At 40.1% G+C, this 14,143-nt stretch overlaps 2 protein-coding genes across 4 annotated transcripts in view; one reads left to right on the plus strand and one right to left on the minus strand.

Annotated features, from left to right (window-relative positions):
• LOC112622349 (cytidine monophosphate-N-acetylneuraminic acid hydroxylase) overlaps window positions 1-14,143 on the minus strand; it is a 354,146-nt gene that overhangs the window by 182,062 nt on the left and 157,941 nt on the right. The gene's annotated exons all lie outside the window — the stretch shown is intronic.
• CARMIL1 (capping protein regulator and myosin 1 linker 1) overlaps window positions 1-14,143 on the plus strand; it is a 343,848-nt gene that overhangs the window by 1,575 nt on the left and 328,130 nt on the right. For 2 of the 3 annotated variants that reach the window (XM_025381879.1, XM_025381880.1), the window contains exon 2: window positions 4,102-4,199. In XM_025381879.1, the coding sequence (XP_025237664.1) occupies window positions 4,102-4,199 (98 nt within the window). The remainder of the gene's footprint in view (window positions 1-4,101; window positions 4,200-14,143) is intronic. The other variant, XM_025381881.1, reaches the window with a different exon arrangement.

The following is a 14,143-nucleotide window of genomic DNA, read 5'->3' on the forward strand; positions in this document are numbered from 1 at the left end:
AGAGCTGAAATAGGATGGGAGAGTGTTCTGAAAACCTAGCGTTTAAGCATGTATATGTGGGTAGCATGTTGTATTGTAACAAGGTATGTGCGTCTGTGTGCAGATGTGTTTTGAGCCCTAGTGACCTATATTCCCTACTGTACCATTCTTGGCACACTACACAGCCTACAGCTCACAAAGATGATGTTTAATCGGTGCTGTCAACAAGCGGAAGTTCTGAGCACCCATTCATCTCCATGTGTGGAATTTGCCCCTCTGTTGTTCCTTTTAGCTAATAATACTTTGGAGGAATTTGTGTATGCCCTTCCATTGGTGACTGTTAACTCAGCAGGCAAAACTTGATATAGAGAGGCTGTTGCTAGGTTTGTATGGAAGCCTCTACTTCTGCTGAATTACAGACAAACCTGAACTTTTACCAGAATTTACAGTATGAAGTTATTCACAGACACGCGCGCGCACACACACGCACACACGCACACACCTCTTACATGATTCCAGCAGGCCCTCTTCTCTCTCCCCAACCCTGTGGAGTCTGCATCTTTTGCTGGAATGAGTGACCCATCCGCTTCTGGGAGGCTGCGACCTTTCCAACACCCCAAGCAAACGCCAGAGGCTCTGAAGATGCTTCCAGAGGTCCTGAGAATGAGTTTAGGGCAGGACTTGCCTGGCTGGTCAGGGGATAAGGATGGCTAAAGTGGGCGGCAGATTTTTAATTTATATAAGGAGTTGTCCTTGAGTCTGGAAATGGAAAGTATAGGTAATTACTTAGACCCAAGAGAAAGAGTGAAGGATAGAGTGGAAATAAGGTGTCTGGGTTTCTATTCATGGTTCTCAAAAGGAATAGTTTGTATATTTTAAAAGTTGAATTTGACCTTTATCTTGAAATGGAATTTTTGTTTTTATTAAGTATTGCCTATCATATATCTTTCAACAGAGTGACATATTATGCCTGATATGATTTTTCTGTACCTTTCAGTGGTCAAGTTAGGCTGGGATAGAATAAATTCCTGCACCTGCTTTCCTCTAAATTCAAGTGCTCACAAGAGTTCTGCTCTGATCAATTCAAAATGGCGACCGTCCACATTAAAACCTCTGTGTTTTCCCTTAAGATTCCCTCAAGATATTTGAAAGGTGTTACAGACTTGGCTGGGCGCAGTGGCTCACGCCTGTAATCCCAGCACTTTGGGAGGCCGAGGCGGGTGGATCACCTGAGGTCGGGAGTTCAAGACCAGCCTGACTAACATGAAGAAACCTCGTCTCTCCTAAAAATACAAAAATCAGCTGGGCGTGGTGGTGTATGCCTGTAATCCCAGCTACTCGGGAGGCTGAGGCAGGAGAATCTCTTGAACCCGGGAGGCGGAGGTTGCGGTGAGCCGAGATCGCGCCATTGCACTCCAGGCTGGGCAATAAGAGCGAAACTCCATCTCAAAAAAAAAAAAAAAAAAAAAGTTACAGACTTTTTGTAGAAAAAATTTAAATGCAGAGAAGAATAAGAAGAATATATATCACTCCTATTACCACGTAGAGGTAGTTATTTTAAATCTTTGGGTGTATGATTCTCCAGTCTCTTTCCAGGTGTATATGTTCTTAAGTCAATTTCAGATGCCCATTTCCCACAATTCTTCTAGGGGAGGGAGGAGTGGCTTGTGCTTGTTTGGAGTTCTGATAAGATAGAAGCTGTGTGAAGAACTCAAAGCGCACTGAGCTCTTCCACATGTTCCCTCGCCCCAAACATTCCACCTCCTTGCTGTTCCTTGAACAGGCTGTGTTTTCTCAGGTTTCCATGCTGTTGTTTATGCGTACACTGTCTTTTTCTCCCCGTTTTCACTCTTCTTTATCTCAGCAGCTCTAAACTTTCATGGTGGTGTTTCCAAGAAGAAATTTTTGATTACCCTTTAATAAACATATATTTGTTAAACTACATACTCCATTTAGTGTGTATAATCTGAAACACAAACTGAAACACACATTGTAAGTAGAAGTGAAAATTCTATTTTCTTCTTTCATCTCAATGGATTGTATTGTACATTCTACTTTGGAAACCAGGGGTCTTATTTCCTATGCTTTCAAGATTCAGCTCAGGGATGCCCTCCTCCCTGAAACCTTCGCGTGCTTCCGAATCCATGATCCTATGCATTGTGTGTGAATTTGATTTATGACATCTGTCCGTGACCTCCACTAGATTGCAAACTCCTGTGAAATGCAAGGACCATCTCTATCTAGCACCTAGTAGCACACAAGAGGTACTCCTATGTATATTTATTTGTTGAACATGTGAATAGACCAAAATGATTGTAATACAGAATACAGAGGTATGGGAGCATCGAGAGGGTACTGTATTTTGGAGGATAAGTCGAATATAACCAGGAGGACAATAGGGAAGGGGCATTCCAGGAAAAAGAATAATAGATACACAATCCTAGGGGTGTAAAGATGAAGATATTAGGGATAATTGGATCTTTAGGTATGTGCTGAGAAGTCACACTGAAAAAAAATGTGAAAGACCTTGAATGGCATGCTGTGCGTTTTGAGTTTATTCAGAAATGACTGCAACTCATAGACTGGGAGAGACATGATGAGTCTCGCAGTTTTGGAAGAGTCAACGTGATTATGGAGGTGATGGTGGGCTGATGGGTTAGAGGTCATGGACTTTACTGCACTCATGCCTAGGTGGTCAGGAGCTGTGGAGGAGGTAGATTTTAGGAGACTGACTTGCTGTCTGAAAGGAGTTGGAGATAAGCAGTTTCCAGCATCATTAGTGTCCAGAGTAGGAGATAATGAGTTTGATTTCAGACATGTTCATTTTGAGTTGCTCATGGGAGCCCTAGGAAGACTTTTCCACCACCATCTGAAATGTCGAGTCTCCAGATTTCTTCTTCTATTGCCTTTGACTACTTCTTGGGGGTATTGTGCTGTGAGGATTTTGGAAGGACAGATGGCTGGGAGTGCCTTTCTTTGGCTAAATCATTTGGTATAGTTCTGGTTTATTTTTATTTTTTTGAGACAGAGTCTCACCCTGTCACTCAGGCTGGAATGCAGTGGCATCATCTCAGCTCACTGCAACCTCTACCTCCCGGGTTCAAACAATTCTCATGCTTCAGCCTCTGGAGTAGCTGGGATTACAGGCATGCACCACCACACCTGACTAATTATTTTTTTGTTTTTTAGTAGAGGCAGGGTTTCTCCATGTTGGCCAGGCTGGTCTCGAACTCCTGGCCTCAAGCGATCCACCTTCCTCAGCCTCCCAAAGTGCTGGGATTACAAATGTGAGCCAACGTGCCCGGCCCAGTTCTGTTTTGTTTTGCAGTATTCCCCAACCATCATGTCAAGACTTACTCATAGAGAGTGCTAATATTTGTTTGACACTATGGTGAACCCAGAGGCTGCTGGGCCCCAGAGGTAACCAGCCAAGGGCAGAGGGAGTTTATGAATTCCTGTTGTGTTCTGCATGCAATGTAGTGTTTCATCATACTGTCCGACTTCACTGTTTGCTGTTTTTTGTTTTTTCTTGTATCTTATTTTCCAAACAAGATTATATCATGCCTTGCATGGGCTGGTATTATGTCATGCTTTTATGTTTGCCTCAGCATATCAATATACAGTATGAGGTACAAAGTAGGTGTTTATTAAATACTTGATGGGTGATAACCATCCAACTTGTCAAAACAGGTTAAAAAAGACAAACAGGCACGGTAACTCATGCCTGTAATCACAGCACTTTGGGAGGCCAAGGCAGGCGGATCGCTTGAGGTCAGGAGTTCAAGACCAGCCTGACCAACATGGTAAAACCCCGTCTGTACTAAATACAAAAATTAGCTGGACATGGTAGTGCGTGCCTGTAGTCCCAGCTATTTGGGAAGCTGAGACAGGAGAATCACTTGAACCCAAGAGGCGGAGGTTGCAGTGAGCCAAGATCTCGCCATTGCACTCCAGCCTGGGTGACAGAGTGAGACTCTGTCTCAAAAAAAAAAAAAAAACAACAAAAAAAACCAGGCAAACAACAACAGTAAAAACAACCAAATATACTCCTCCAAATGTTTACTCCTCCCCAATGCTTTTTTTTCTTACTAATAACATAATGAAACTGTTCCTTTTTTTCAGAAAGCATAAAGGATGTTATTGGCAGAAAGATAAAAATTTCAGTGAAGAAGAAAGTAAAGTTGGAAGTTAAGGGAGACAAAGTTGAAAACAAAGTGCTGGTAAGTATTACTGTTTATTTTTATTAAAATGTCTAGAAATGAAAGTGTCTTTTCATTGTTTAGATTACTTAATTTTCATGCAGCATTACTTCTGTGTTTTATATATTGTTCAAAAGTTCTGATGACCATTTTGTCTTAGGTTAATTGGAATATTTCTTTGTCAAAAGTTAAAAATGTACTTTGATTTTTAAAGATCAAAGGCTTTTAGATTGTATTTTTGAAAATTGTAATTCCCCCCTATATTTAGATAATCTCTTAGAGTCTGTTTTCATAATATTCAGAGTTTGATGTTAAATGGAACTTTTAAATTTTGTGTGTGGTGGCTGATCCTATGACTTTATTCATAAAGTCTTATGGAGGAGTTTAAAAAGTTCATCTCATGTTAGTTTAATTACTTAATTAGATTTTCTCAGATGTTATATATGAGTCCATCTAAGGGGTGATGAGCTAACAAAGCATTGCCATTTTACATAGGATGTTGGTGCTTTGGAGGGAAACTCCTGCTGAAGGCAGTACCTGCTAGTGTTGCGGTTAGACTTGGGGTTCCCTCCAGTTTGTGAGAGGAGATGCTGAGGGGCTGAGGGATTGGGCCCTGCTGCAGAAAACTTCTTAGAGAGGTGTCAGTGACAGAGTTGTACCTTTAGAGAGGTGAAAACATGTTGTGGTATTTTAATGGTTTCTAGGTTGAGATTGTGGCAAATCTAAATTGAAGCTTAAGTGGAAAGAATATTTTGATGGAGAGAATATTGTTTAACTTTTTAACATGGATATTTTCAAACATATGCAAAAAACAGAGAATAATATATCGAACGCTGTGTACCTGTCCTTCCCAGCTTCAACCATTTTCAGCATTTTACTAATACTAAATATCTTCCCCATGGTGGTGGTGGTGGTGGTTGGTGGTGTTTTCTTTTCTTTTTTTTTTTTTTTTTTTGCCTCTGGAGAATTTTAAAACAAATCTCAGGTATATGTCATTGAAAGAGAATAATTTTTTAATTTTTTAAAGTTTTTTGAGACAGGATTTCAGTCTGTTGCCCGGGCTGGAGTACAGTGGCATGATCTCGGCTCATTGCAGCCTCTACCTCCTGGGCTCAAGTGATCCTCCCACCTCAGCCTTCTGAGTAGCTGGGACTACAGGTGTGAGCCACCATGCCTGGCTAATTATATTTTTTGTAGGGACAGGGTCTCCCTATATTCCTGAGGCTGGTCTCAAATTCCTGGACTCAAGCGATGTGCCTGCCTCGGCCTCCCAAGGTGCTGGGATTACAGGCATGAGCCACTGTGCCTGGCTGAAAAAGAATATTTTTAATATTCCATTTCTTCATAGTTGCCAAAGAATTTGAAGCATCTTTCTGATCACATCTGTCTTGAGAATCTTCTAAAATATCTAACCCCAGGATATGTGACTGTCTTTTCTTGTTAGTAAGGATTATGCTCGTGATGGATGACTTCTATTTCTATGTTGTCTGTATACACAAGTCGGGATGGTAAAGGCATTGAAGTGGGAAAACTTGAGTGGCTTTTGCCCAGCAACAAAATGTGCTTATGTAAACTGCGTGATTAAGTTATCAATAGAAGAAATGAGTGGTGCCATTGTTCTTTTTTATTTAGCTTCAGTAAACATGAAATTTCCTTAAGTTATGTTTTTCTTGATGTTGTTCAACAATGATTGTGTTATTGTTTTGGAAGTGGAGTGTAGAGAAGAAATATTGTTTCTGTCATTTGCTTTTTTATAAATTTAAAGTAAGTTCTAATAATGTAGTAATTTTATAAGATGAATCAACTTCTCTACAACTTAAATATCAGGTAGTGGTTGCTATGACAGTCTAAAAAATTGGGACTTGGTATTATTTGATATGGAAATGATTATTATGCTAAGAACAAACCCACGTCATGAGTGCAATTTACCATGTTAAAATTTCAAAGACACATTTAAATGTCCAATATAAAATTAGCACTATTTAAAAATAGTTATGATTAGTACTTAATTGTAAGTTTTTTGGCCTCATCTAACAGCTGGAATTGATTGAAGTTGTAACCAAATTAAAAATGTATTTGAGTTTAAGCATTTATCTCCTATTAGCACTATTTAAAAATAGTTATGATTAGTACTTAATTGTAAGTTTTTTGGCCTCATCTAACAGCTGGAATTGATTGAAGTTGTAACCAAATTAAAAATGTATTTGAGTTTAAACATTTATCTCCTCAAATATAGAATATAAGCAGTTTCTAGGAGCATGATCGGAACTCATTGTGGCTGTTACTTACTTGCATGGGCAGGAATTATTAACAGAAATACTCAAGGTCTGGCTTTCTTTGACAGGCTTCAAGTTAGAACAAGAAGACGTATGAAGTAATCTCAAAGTTGTGGATTTCTGAGTTTCTGAGTTTAGAGAAATTTAATTGCTTAATCCATTGTTAGCATACTAAAATGGTTCGTAAATGAGTTGGCTGAATATCTACAATACGCTTTTTTGAGTTGTGCTTTTGTTACCTTTCCCCATTGCCCACTATTCATTCCTTTTCTTCTTATAAAAGTAGGAGTGTGCTGTATGCTACGTGGTTCTTTCTTCTTATACTTGAGACTGTATACTATTTCTAGCTTGTCTTTTGTAGAGGGCTTATCTTCATCTTTCTATAATCATAATAGCTAATATTTCTAAAAATCTGTTTTTGAAGGCTAGTCAAGTGAAGCAGTGGGAGTGGAGGAAGAGCAAAGAAATCTATAATGAGTTGTGATCAATTAGTTGTAAACACCCCTACACTCAGACCAGCCATGATCATAATAGCTAATATTTATTAAACCCTGGCCAAGTGCTACAGACTATGCTGAGCACTTAATGATGCATTGCCTTGTTATATCCCCACTACAACGCTATGAGGTAGGCACTTTTTACATCTGCATTTTACAGATGAGGAAATTGAGATTTGGAGAGGCCAAAGTAAATTGCTTCACATCATTTGGCTAGTTAATAACAGCTGGGATTCCAACCCAGCTCTGCCTCATTCAGAGCCTATCTGCTTTGCCTCTGTGGTCAAAAAGAAAGCAGCCGTTACTTTGTTCCATGGTTGCTGACTTCAAACAATGATAGGGGAGATTTGGACTTTAGGGTCTCTCTGTCTTTGATTGACTGATTTATACGCTAGTTTAATATTTATTGAGTACTTGCTGTGTCCCAGGCACATGGTATATACAAAATAGTCCTAGTCTTTGACTTCATAGGACTCCAAGCTTACAATCTAGTTGGGGAGATAAACATGTAGCCAGGCAGTGGTTTGAGATGTGCTATGGTTGGATGAATCGGGCCTTCAGGAGCATGGAGAGGAACTCCCAACTCAGGCCTGAGAATCAGGGAAGACTTCAGAAGGAAGATAAGCTTACGCTGGCATTCACTGGATGAGTAGGAGTTAGCCAGGGGAAGAGAGTGGAGACATATTCTGGACAAAGGGAACAGAATATGCCTGGAAGCCTGAGAGAGCTTATGTTAGAGAAACATACTAAGGTACAGCTGGGGTAAGGCATATGCAGGGTAGAGAATGGGTAGGTGTAAAGCCTGAGTCCTGTCTTTGCAGTTGGGATATCAGGTGAAAGTTGGGACTGGTTAAACAGGTCTCTTCTTGCCACCTGTATGTAATGAAATATTAAGGCTCAGTGGTTAAGGGCTGTTAACCCGGGGTTCACAGTGTTGCTCAGCAACTTTATGACAATGTTAAGAATCAGTTTTCTTTTTTTTCTCTAATGAAACCTATGTTATAACAGTATCTATTGGTATGTGGTTGCTTTGCATATTAAGTGGAATTTATTTAAATACTGCATAGCACAGTGGCTGCATGCAGCAAACACCCAAAAAATGGTAAGGCAAGAGGAACAAGGGGGTGCTTCATTCTGTTTTCTCCATGGTGCAGAAAATGCCACTCCTTCTGAAGCCCAAGTGTCCGCTGCCTCCATTGACAGGTTGAGGTCAGTTCACCATAAGGCCAAGAGGGTTTATTCATAATTTGTGGCACCTTATTAACAGGCTGGATCTAAAATTCCTAAGGTATGCTCTCCTCAAATGAAATCAGAAATGCTAGATGTTCTGGGGCAAGAGTGTTCTATACTCAAATAAATTTGGCAATCAGAGTGTTAAAGATAAATCAGTTTCTTTACTGCATGAGTTTTCAGAGCCATTAATACACCCCTGTGCATTGTAAATTTCTAAGAATTGGATAAAGTATGCTGTTTTTTCCAAACTTATTTGGCCAGAGACCCTAATGACCATGGGCTAAGAAGGAACAGGCCAGAGATGATGCCTCTTGGGACAGTTAAGAAAAGATAGAACAGGCTTGAATAGGCTATCCATCATTCTCCTGAGGAATGGTCCTTTAGCCCATGTTTTTTAAAATCTATGTTGTGAATAGTTCCACTCTGGGCTACATTGACTTGACATGTCATATGTTGTTGAAATACCTTTCTCTGTTGTCTTTAGGGGATGTCATTAGAAAGTGATTCCGTGTTTCTTTGACTCTTATTCCCTTCTCCCATTTGATAAATTAATCTTTATCCAATTTTTTATAGTTCTTGGAGTGTAAAAAATGTATTTTAACTCATGTATTTTTTTTTTTTTTTTTTTGAGACGGAGTCTCGCGCTGTAACTCATGTATTTTTTAAAATTAAACTTTTTCATTTTTAAATAATTGTAGATTTGTCTGCAGTTATATCAGATAATACAGAGAGGTTATCTTATGCCCTTCATTTAGTTTTCCCTTTTTGCAAAATTATAGTATAATGTCATAACCAGGATACTGACATTGATTTATACTGTAAAATGCAGATTTCCCCCACCACAAGGACCCCTAACATTGCCTTTTTATAGCCATACCTAGCATTCACCACTTCTCTGATCCCTGGTAGCCACTAATCTGTTCTCCATTTCTATAAATTTGTCATTTTAAGAACATTATATAAATGTACTCATATAGTATATGCCTTTTTGGGATTGGTTGTTCTTGCTCAGCATAATTCCCTGTACCTTCATCCAAGTTGTATCAGTTTAGCTAAGGAGTACTTCATGGTATGGATATACCACGTTTGGTTTACCCATTGGCTAGTTGATGGACATCAGAGTTGTTTCCAGTTTTGGGCTATTAGGAATAAAACTGATGTAAACATTTGTGTATGGATTTTTGAGTGAACATACTTTCCTTGCTCTGTGATAAATGCCAAGGAGTGCAATTGCTGGTTTGCATGGGAATTGCATGTTTACTTTTATAAGAAACTGGCAAACTGTTTCTCAGAGTGGCTGTACCATTATATGGTTCTACCAGCAATGTATGAGTGATCTAGTTTCTCCAAATCCTTGGCAGCATTTGGCATTGTCTGGACTTTTTTTTTCTGAGATAGGGTCTTACTTTATCACCTAAGCTGGAGTACGAACACAGCTCACTGCAGCCTCAGTATCCCAGGCTTCAGTGATCCTCCTGCCTCAGCCTCCCAAGTAGCTGGGACTACAGGCGTGTGCCACCACACCTGGCTAATTTTTGTACTTTTTTTGTAGAGATGGGTTTCACCACGTTGCCCAGGCTGCTCTTGAACTCCTGGGTTCAAGCAAGCTTTCTGCCCTGGCCTCCCAAAGTGCTGGGATTGTTTTTTTTTTTTTTTTGGAGAACTACTAGTTGAAGGAAAAACAATGTCCGGAGCGGGCAAGAACCCTGATGACCTCTTGTTACCCACAGTTCTGCTGTTGCCTGTTTGGGGGAGAGGAACGTAGCACTCCTCTCTCCAGGATGGTGGACTTAAAGGGTATGGAAAGTCATTCCTAGTCTCCACTTTGGTTTTTTCTGTTTGATTTGGAATTTGGGTTACATCATCTTTGCCAACCCCTTGTTCTTCCACACCCTTCATAAAATGGGTCAGAAGCAAGACTTCCTTTCTTCTTAAACTGAGCGGGTAGGGGAAGTGGCATACAAATCGAACTGTTTTGTTTTGTTTACCTATTCTCTTTAAAACTACCCATCTGTTGTCCATTTGTTTTCTTTTGAAAAGTTAATCTGAAATCCATCCCCCCCACCTTTTTTTGAGACAGGGTCTCACTGTGTTGCTTAAGCTGGAGTGCAGTGGCACAATCACAGTCACGAGCCTTGCTCAAGTGATTGCCTCTTGCAATCACTTGAATTGAGCCTTGCCCAGTTCACCCTTTCGAGTAGCTGGGACTACAGGCACATGCCACCATGCCTGCCTAATTAAATTTTTTAAAATTATTATTTGTTTATTTATTTATTTAGAGACAATCTCATTGTTTTGCCCAGGCTGGTCTTGAACTTCTGGGCTCAAGCGATTCTCCCACCTCGGCCTCCCAAAGTGCTGGGATTATAGGTGTGAACCAATGCGCCAGGCCTGAAATCCCTTTAACATATATATATATATTTTTTCCCTTGGCTATTTATTTATGGCTTTTGAACATCTTAATTAGGCTGGATTGGAATAACTGTAAGTTAACTTAAAAAAATGTTGAAAGGTATAGGGGTATTATTTTGGGCAATATGTATCCCTAAAATATTTTGGTGGCAGTGCTGTCTTTCATTAATGTAAAGTATAAACTCTATTCTACCTGCTTTTTTTTAAGAGGACATGAAAAAAAAGTACCTCTCATATAGAAGTTTTGGAGGTATTTGGCCTACTTAATCAGTCACAAATCATTTTCAATCTCAGATATTCTGCAATATGGAAACTATTGTTCTTTTTCAGTAGGCCATACTCATTTTGCATGGCCAGTCTGCTTAATGCTTTTCTAGTTTGCCAGTCTTTAGTACCTAACTTGATTCAGCAGCATGACCTGTGCCATAGTCACTTTTCAGACAAATATTCATGCTGAAATTTGTGTTCAGCTTCTTTAAGGCAACATCAGCCTTGGCCAATGGTTTTCAGACTTAGTGCCTGTTTAAAACATTTTTTTTTTTTTTTTTCATGGAACCCATAATGTAGTAATGTTTTGGGATTATATTTTGTGAGTTCATAGTTAAACTTATAATAGTTTAAACCTAATCACTGATTTCAGTGAGGCTGTTTTAATGAACACAAATTAGAAATAGAAGGGGAGATTTGGTTTTTGCTCTGGTTGCAGTGGAATAGAGAGACTCCCGATTCACCAGTTAAGCAGTACAGATATCACAGTTTCTAAAATAGCTAGTCTTGCAATCTCAGGATGCTTTCCAAGTAAATAGAGATGGCAGGGGAAGCTTCATTCTGAGATCTGCACAAAAGTGGGTTATCCTGGCAGCACAATATACCTCGTAGTTGTTCTCTGATATGTAAAATTTGGTGTAACACATCTGAGTATGTGCGTGTTGGTGTTTTATTCCAGTAGTTAAAATAGACATAAGCCAAATTCATATAAAATGTTTGTAGACTGCAATGTCTTCTGAAGAATGCTGTCAGAAAATCATTTTTCTAGGCCCCCAGGTTTATATCCCTCTGTGAGAGGCTCTTGTACTGGTTGTTGGGTAATTTGAACGGTTCCCTTTGTGGTACCATTAGGAGTCTCAACTTTTAAGGATCACTTACAATTCTGTGCATAGGTGATTTTCAAAGCACCTGGGTGAGGTTACATGGCTCTAGAAAATTGAGCTTTAGAAAACAGCAACAACATTGAAACGGTCTTTGGGAGTGAGTTATCAGAGAACATGCATTGTTGCCAAGGATCCTGGCAAAAATTCTGGGAACTTCAAAATAAAAGAATCCATATTTGAGCACTTTACAATTTACCTGAACTGAACACTGGAGTCAGTTCCTACCTGTTTCCACTAATCTCTGGGCAGGGGCTGGGGGCAGACTCTGGCCCTGGGCGTGCATTTTCAGAAGGCAGTTCTGACTGACTTGAACTTGTTACCTGAGCTGCATTTACGTTCTACTCTCTCCTCATCTGCAACTGCCCCAGTTTCTACTGTAGTTAGGATAGGCGAGTCAAATGACCTTGGGCAAGGAAGCCAGTTGAACATATACCAGGCTCGGTGTAACTTTACATTGTTCTAAAAAGATACTCTTTTTCCAGTCTCTGGGATTTAGCCACCCTTGGACCAGAGCAGTTAGGTATACCCTGAGAGGGGAGGAAGGTAAGTGAGGAGGGGAAGTAGGAGAGTAGCATGAAAGGGACATTGTGGACATTAAGGAGCCAGGAAATCTAATCAAAATATGTAATGAATAAGGAGATCTTTTCTTTTTTCATAGTTATAAAATAGTTACAGAGAAAATAAAGACTTTAGTAAAAGGTTACTGTAACAATTTTAGGTTTCATTTCATTGGAAACACTCTTAATATCTTTGTTAACATAGATTAAAAATGAAGCTACAATCTGAACGATAAAAGATTTTTGTTCCCTCTCTTATCCCCTCTGCTTTGTAAAATGCTTTTATTTTTTGTTTTAAATAGAGTATAAGAATTTGGAGTGGTATATACGGGATATATCATTGTCTAAATCTGTACGTTACTGTGTTTTCTTTATTTTTTTCTCTCTCAGTAGACCACTTTCCCCAGCTCTTTGAGGAAAGAGGGGCAAAGAGGGGAAAGAAGGATGCTTGGCGTGTGTGTGTGTGTGTGTGTGTGTGTGTTTTATAGCAGTAGTAGTAGTAGCAGTAGGTAAAAGAGTGTTCACTTTCATTCACTGGGTTATTTTCCTCATCTTGTTTCTTAGGAGAAAGTTTTTCTTATTTATTTATTTTTGAGACAGTGTCTCGCTCTTTCATCCAAGCTGGAGTGCAGTGGTTCAAACACAGCTCACTGCAGCCTCGATATCCTGGGCTCAAGAGATCCTCCTGTGTCAGCCTCTTGGGAGCTGGGACTACAATCACATGCCACCATGCCTATTTTTTTTTTTTTTTTTTTGTAGAGATGGGGTCTCATTTTGTTGCCCAGGCCGGTCTTAAACTCCTGGGCTCAAATGGTTCTTCCACCTTAGCCTTCCCAAGTGGTGAGGTTACGTACGTGAGCTGGTCTTCCCTTCCCTTCCCTTTCCCCTTCCCCTTCCCCTTCCCCTTCCCCTTCGACAGGGCCTCACTTTGTCACCCAGGCTGGTGTGCGGTGGCATGATCTCAACTCATTGCATCCTATGCCACCCAGGCTCAAGTGATCCTATCACCTCAGCCTCCGAAGTGGCTAAGACTACAGGCATGGGCCGCCCCACCTGGCTTATTTTTATATTTTTTGTAGAGATGGGGTTTCACCATGTTGCCCAGACTGGTCTTGAACTCCTGAGCTCAAGTCATCCACCTGCCTTGGCCTTCCAAAATGCTGGAATTATGGGTGTGAACCACTGTGCCCAACCCAAGGTGTTTCTTTTTTTGAAGCATTATCACTTGATGAACATTGGCCAGCAAGTATCTTGGTTTCTTTAGATATGTGTAGATGCACATGACGTCCTCTTAGAGGTAGAAGCAGGCAACTACACATGTCCTGAGCTGTACTTACAGCGTCTCCAGCCTTTGGCAAGGGTTTGAGCCAAATGTGTTTAGTTCCTGCTAAGGAGGCAAATGTGTCTATTTCTGCTGATCCCTGGGCCCTGGAGTCTCAGGAGACATTTATGGATATTGACTGGGTTTAGTAGGTATATCCACCAGATGGCATCTGGTGTAGACAGATTGATTTAAACAGACTCTGGGGAAATTTATTCAGACCTTGCCCTCATTGATTGTTGCTTTGAGGATCTTGGGGCTGGAGGACTCTTGATAGCCATCTAACCATGTGTCCTAACCTAGGAGAAGTTTCTTCTATAGCACTTCTGACAGCTAGGTATCTACTTTTTGCTTCACTATTTCCAGTGATGAGACAAGCAAAAGCTCCCAAAAGCCCTGTCTTCTTTTGGTCTGGGATCTGCTTCTCACTCTCCATTTCTTCTTGCATAGTCTACCGGAATATCACGGAACAATTTTTCTCCCTCCTACCCATGAGTGCAGTTCAGGTATTTGAAGAA

Source organism: Theropithecus gelada, chromosome 4 (genome assembly GCF_003255815.1).
Source record: "Theropithecus gelada isolate Dixy chromosome 4, Tgel_1.0, whole genome shotgun sequence".
In the NCBI taxonomy this organism is placed as follows: domain Eukaryota; kingdom Metazoa; phylum Chordata; class Mammalia; order Primates; family Cercopithecidae; genus Theropithecus; species Theropithecus gelada.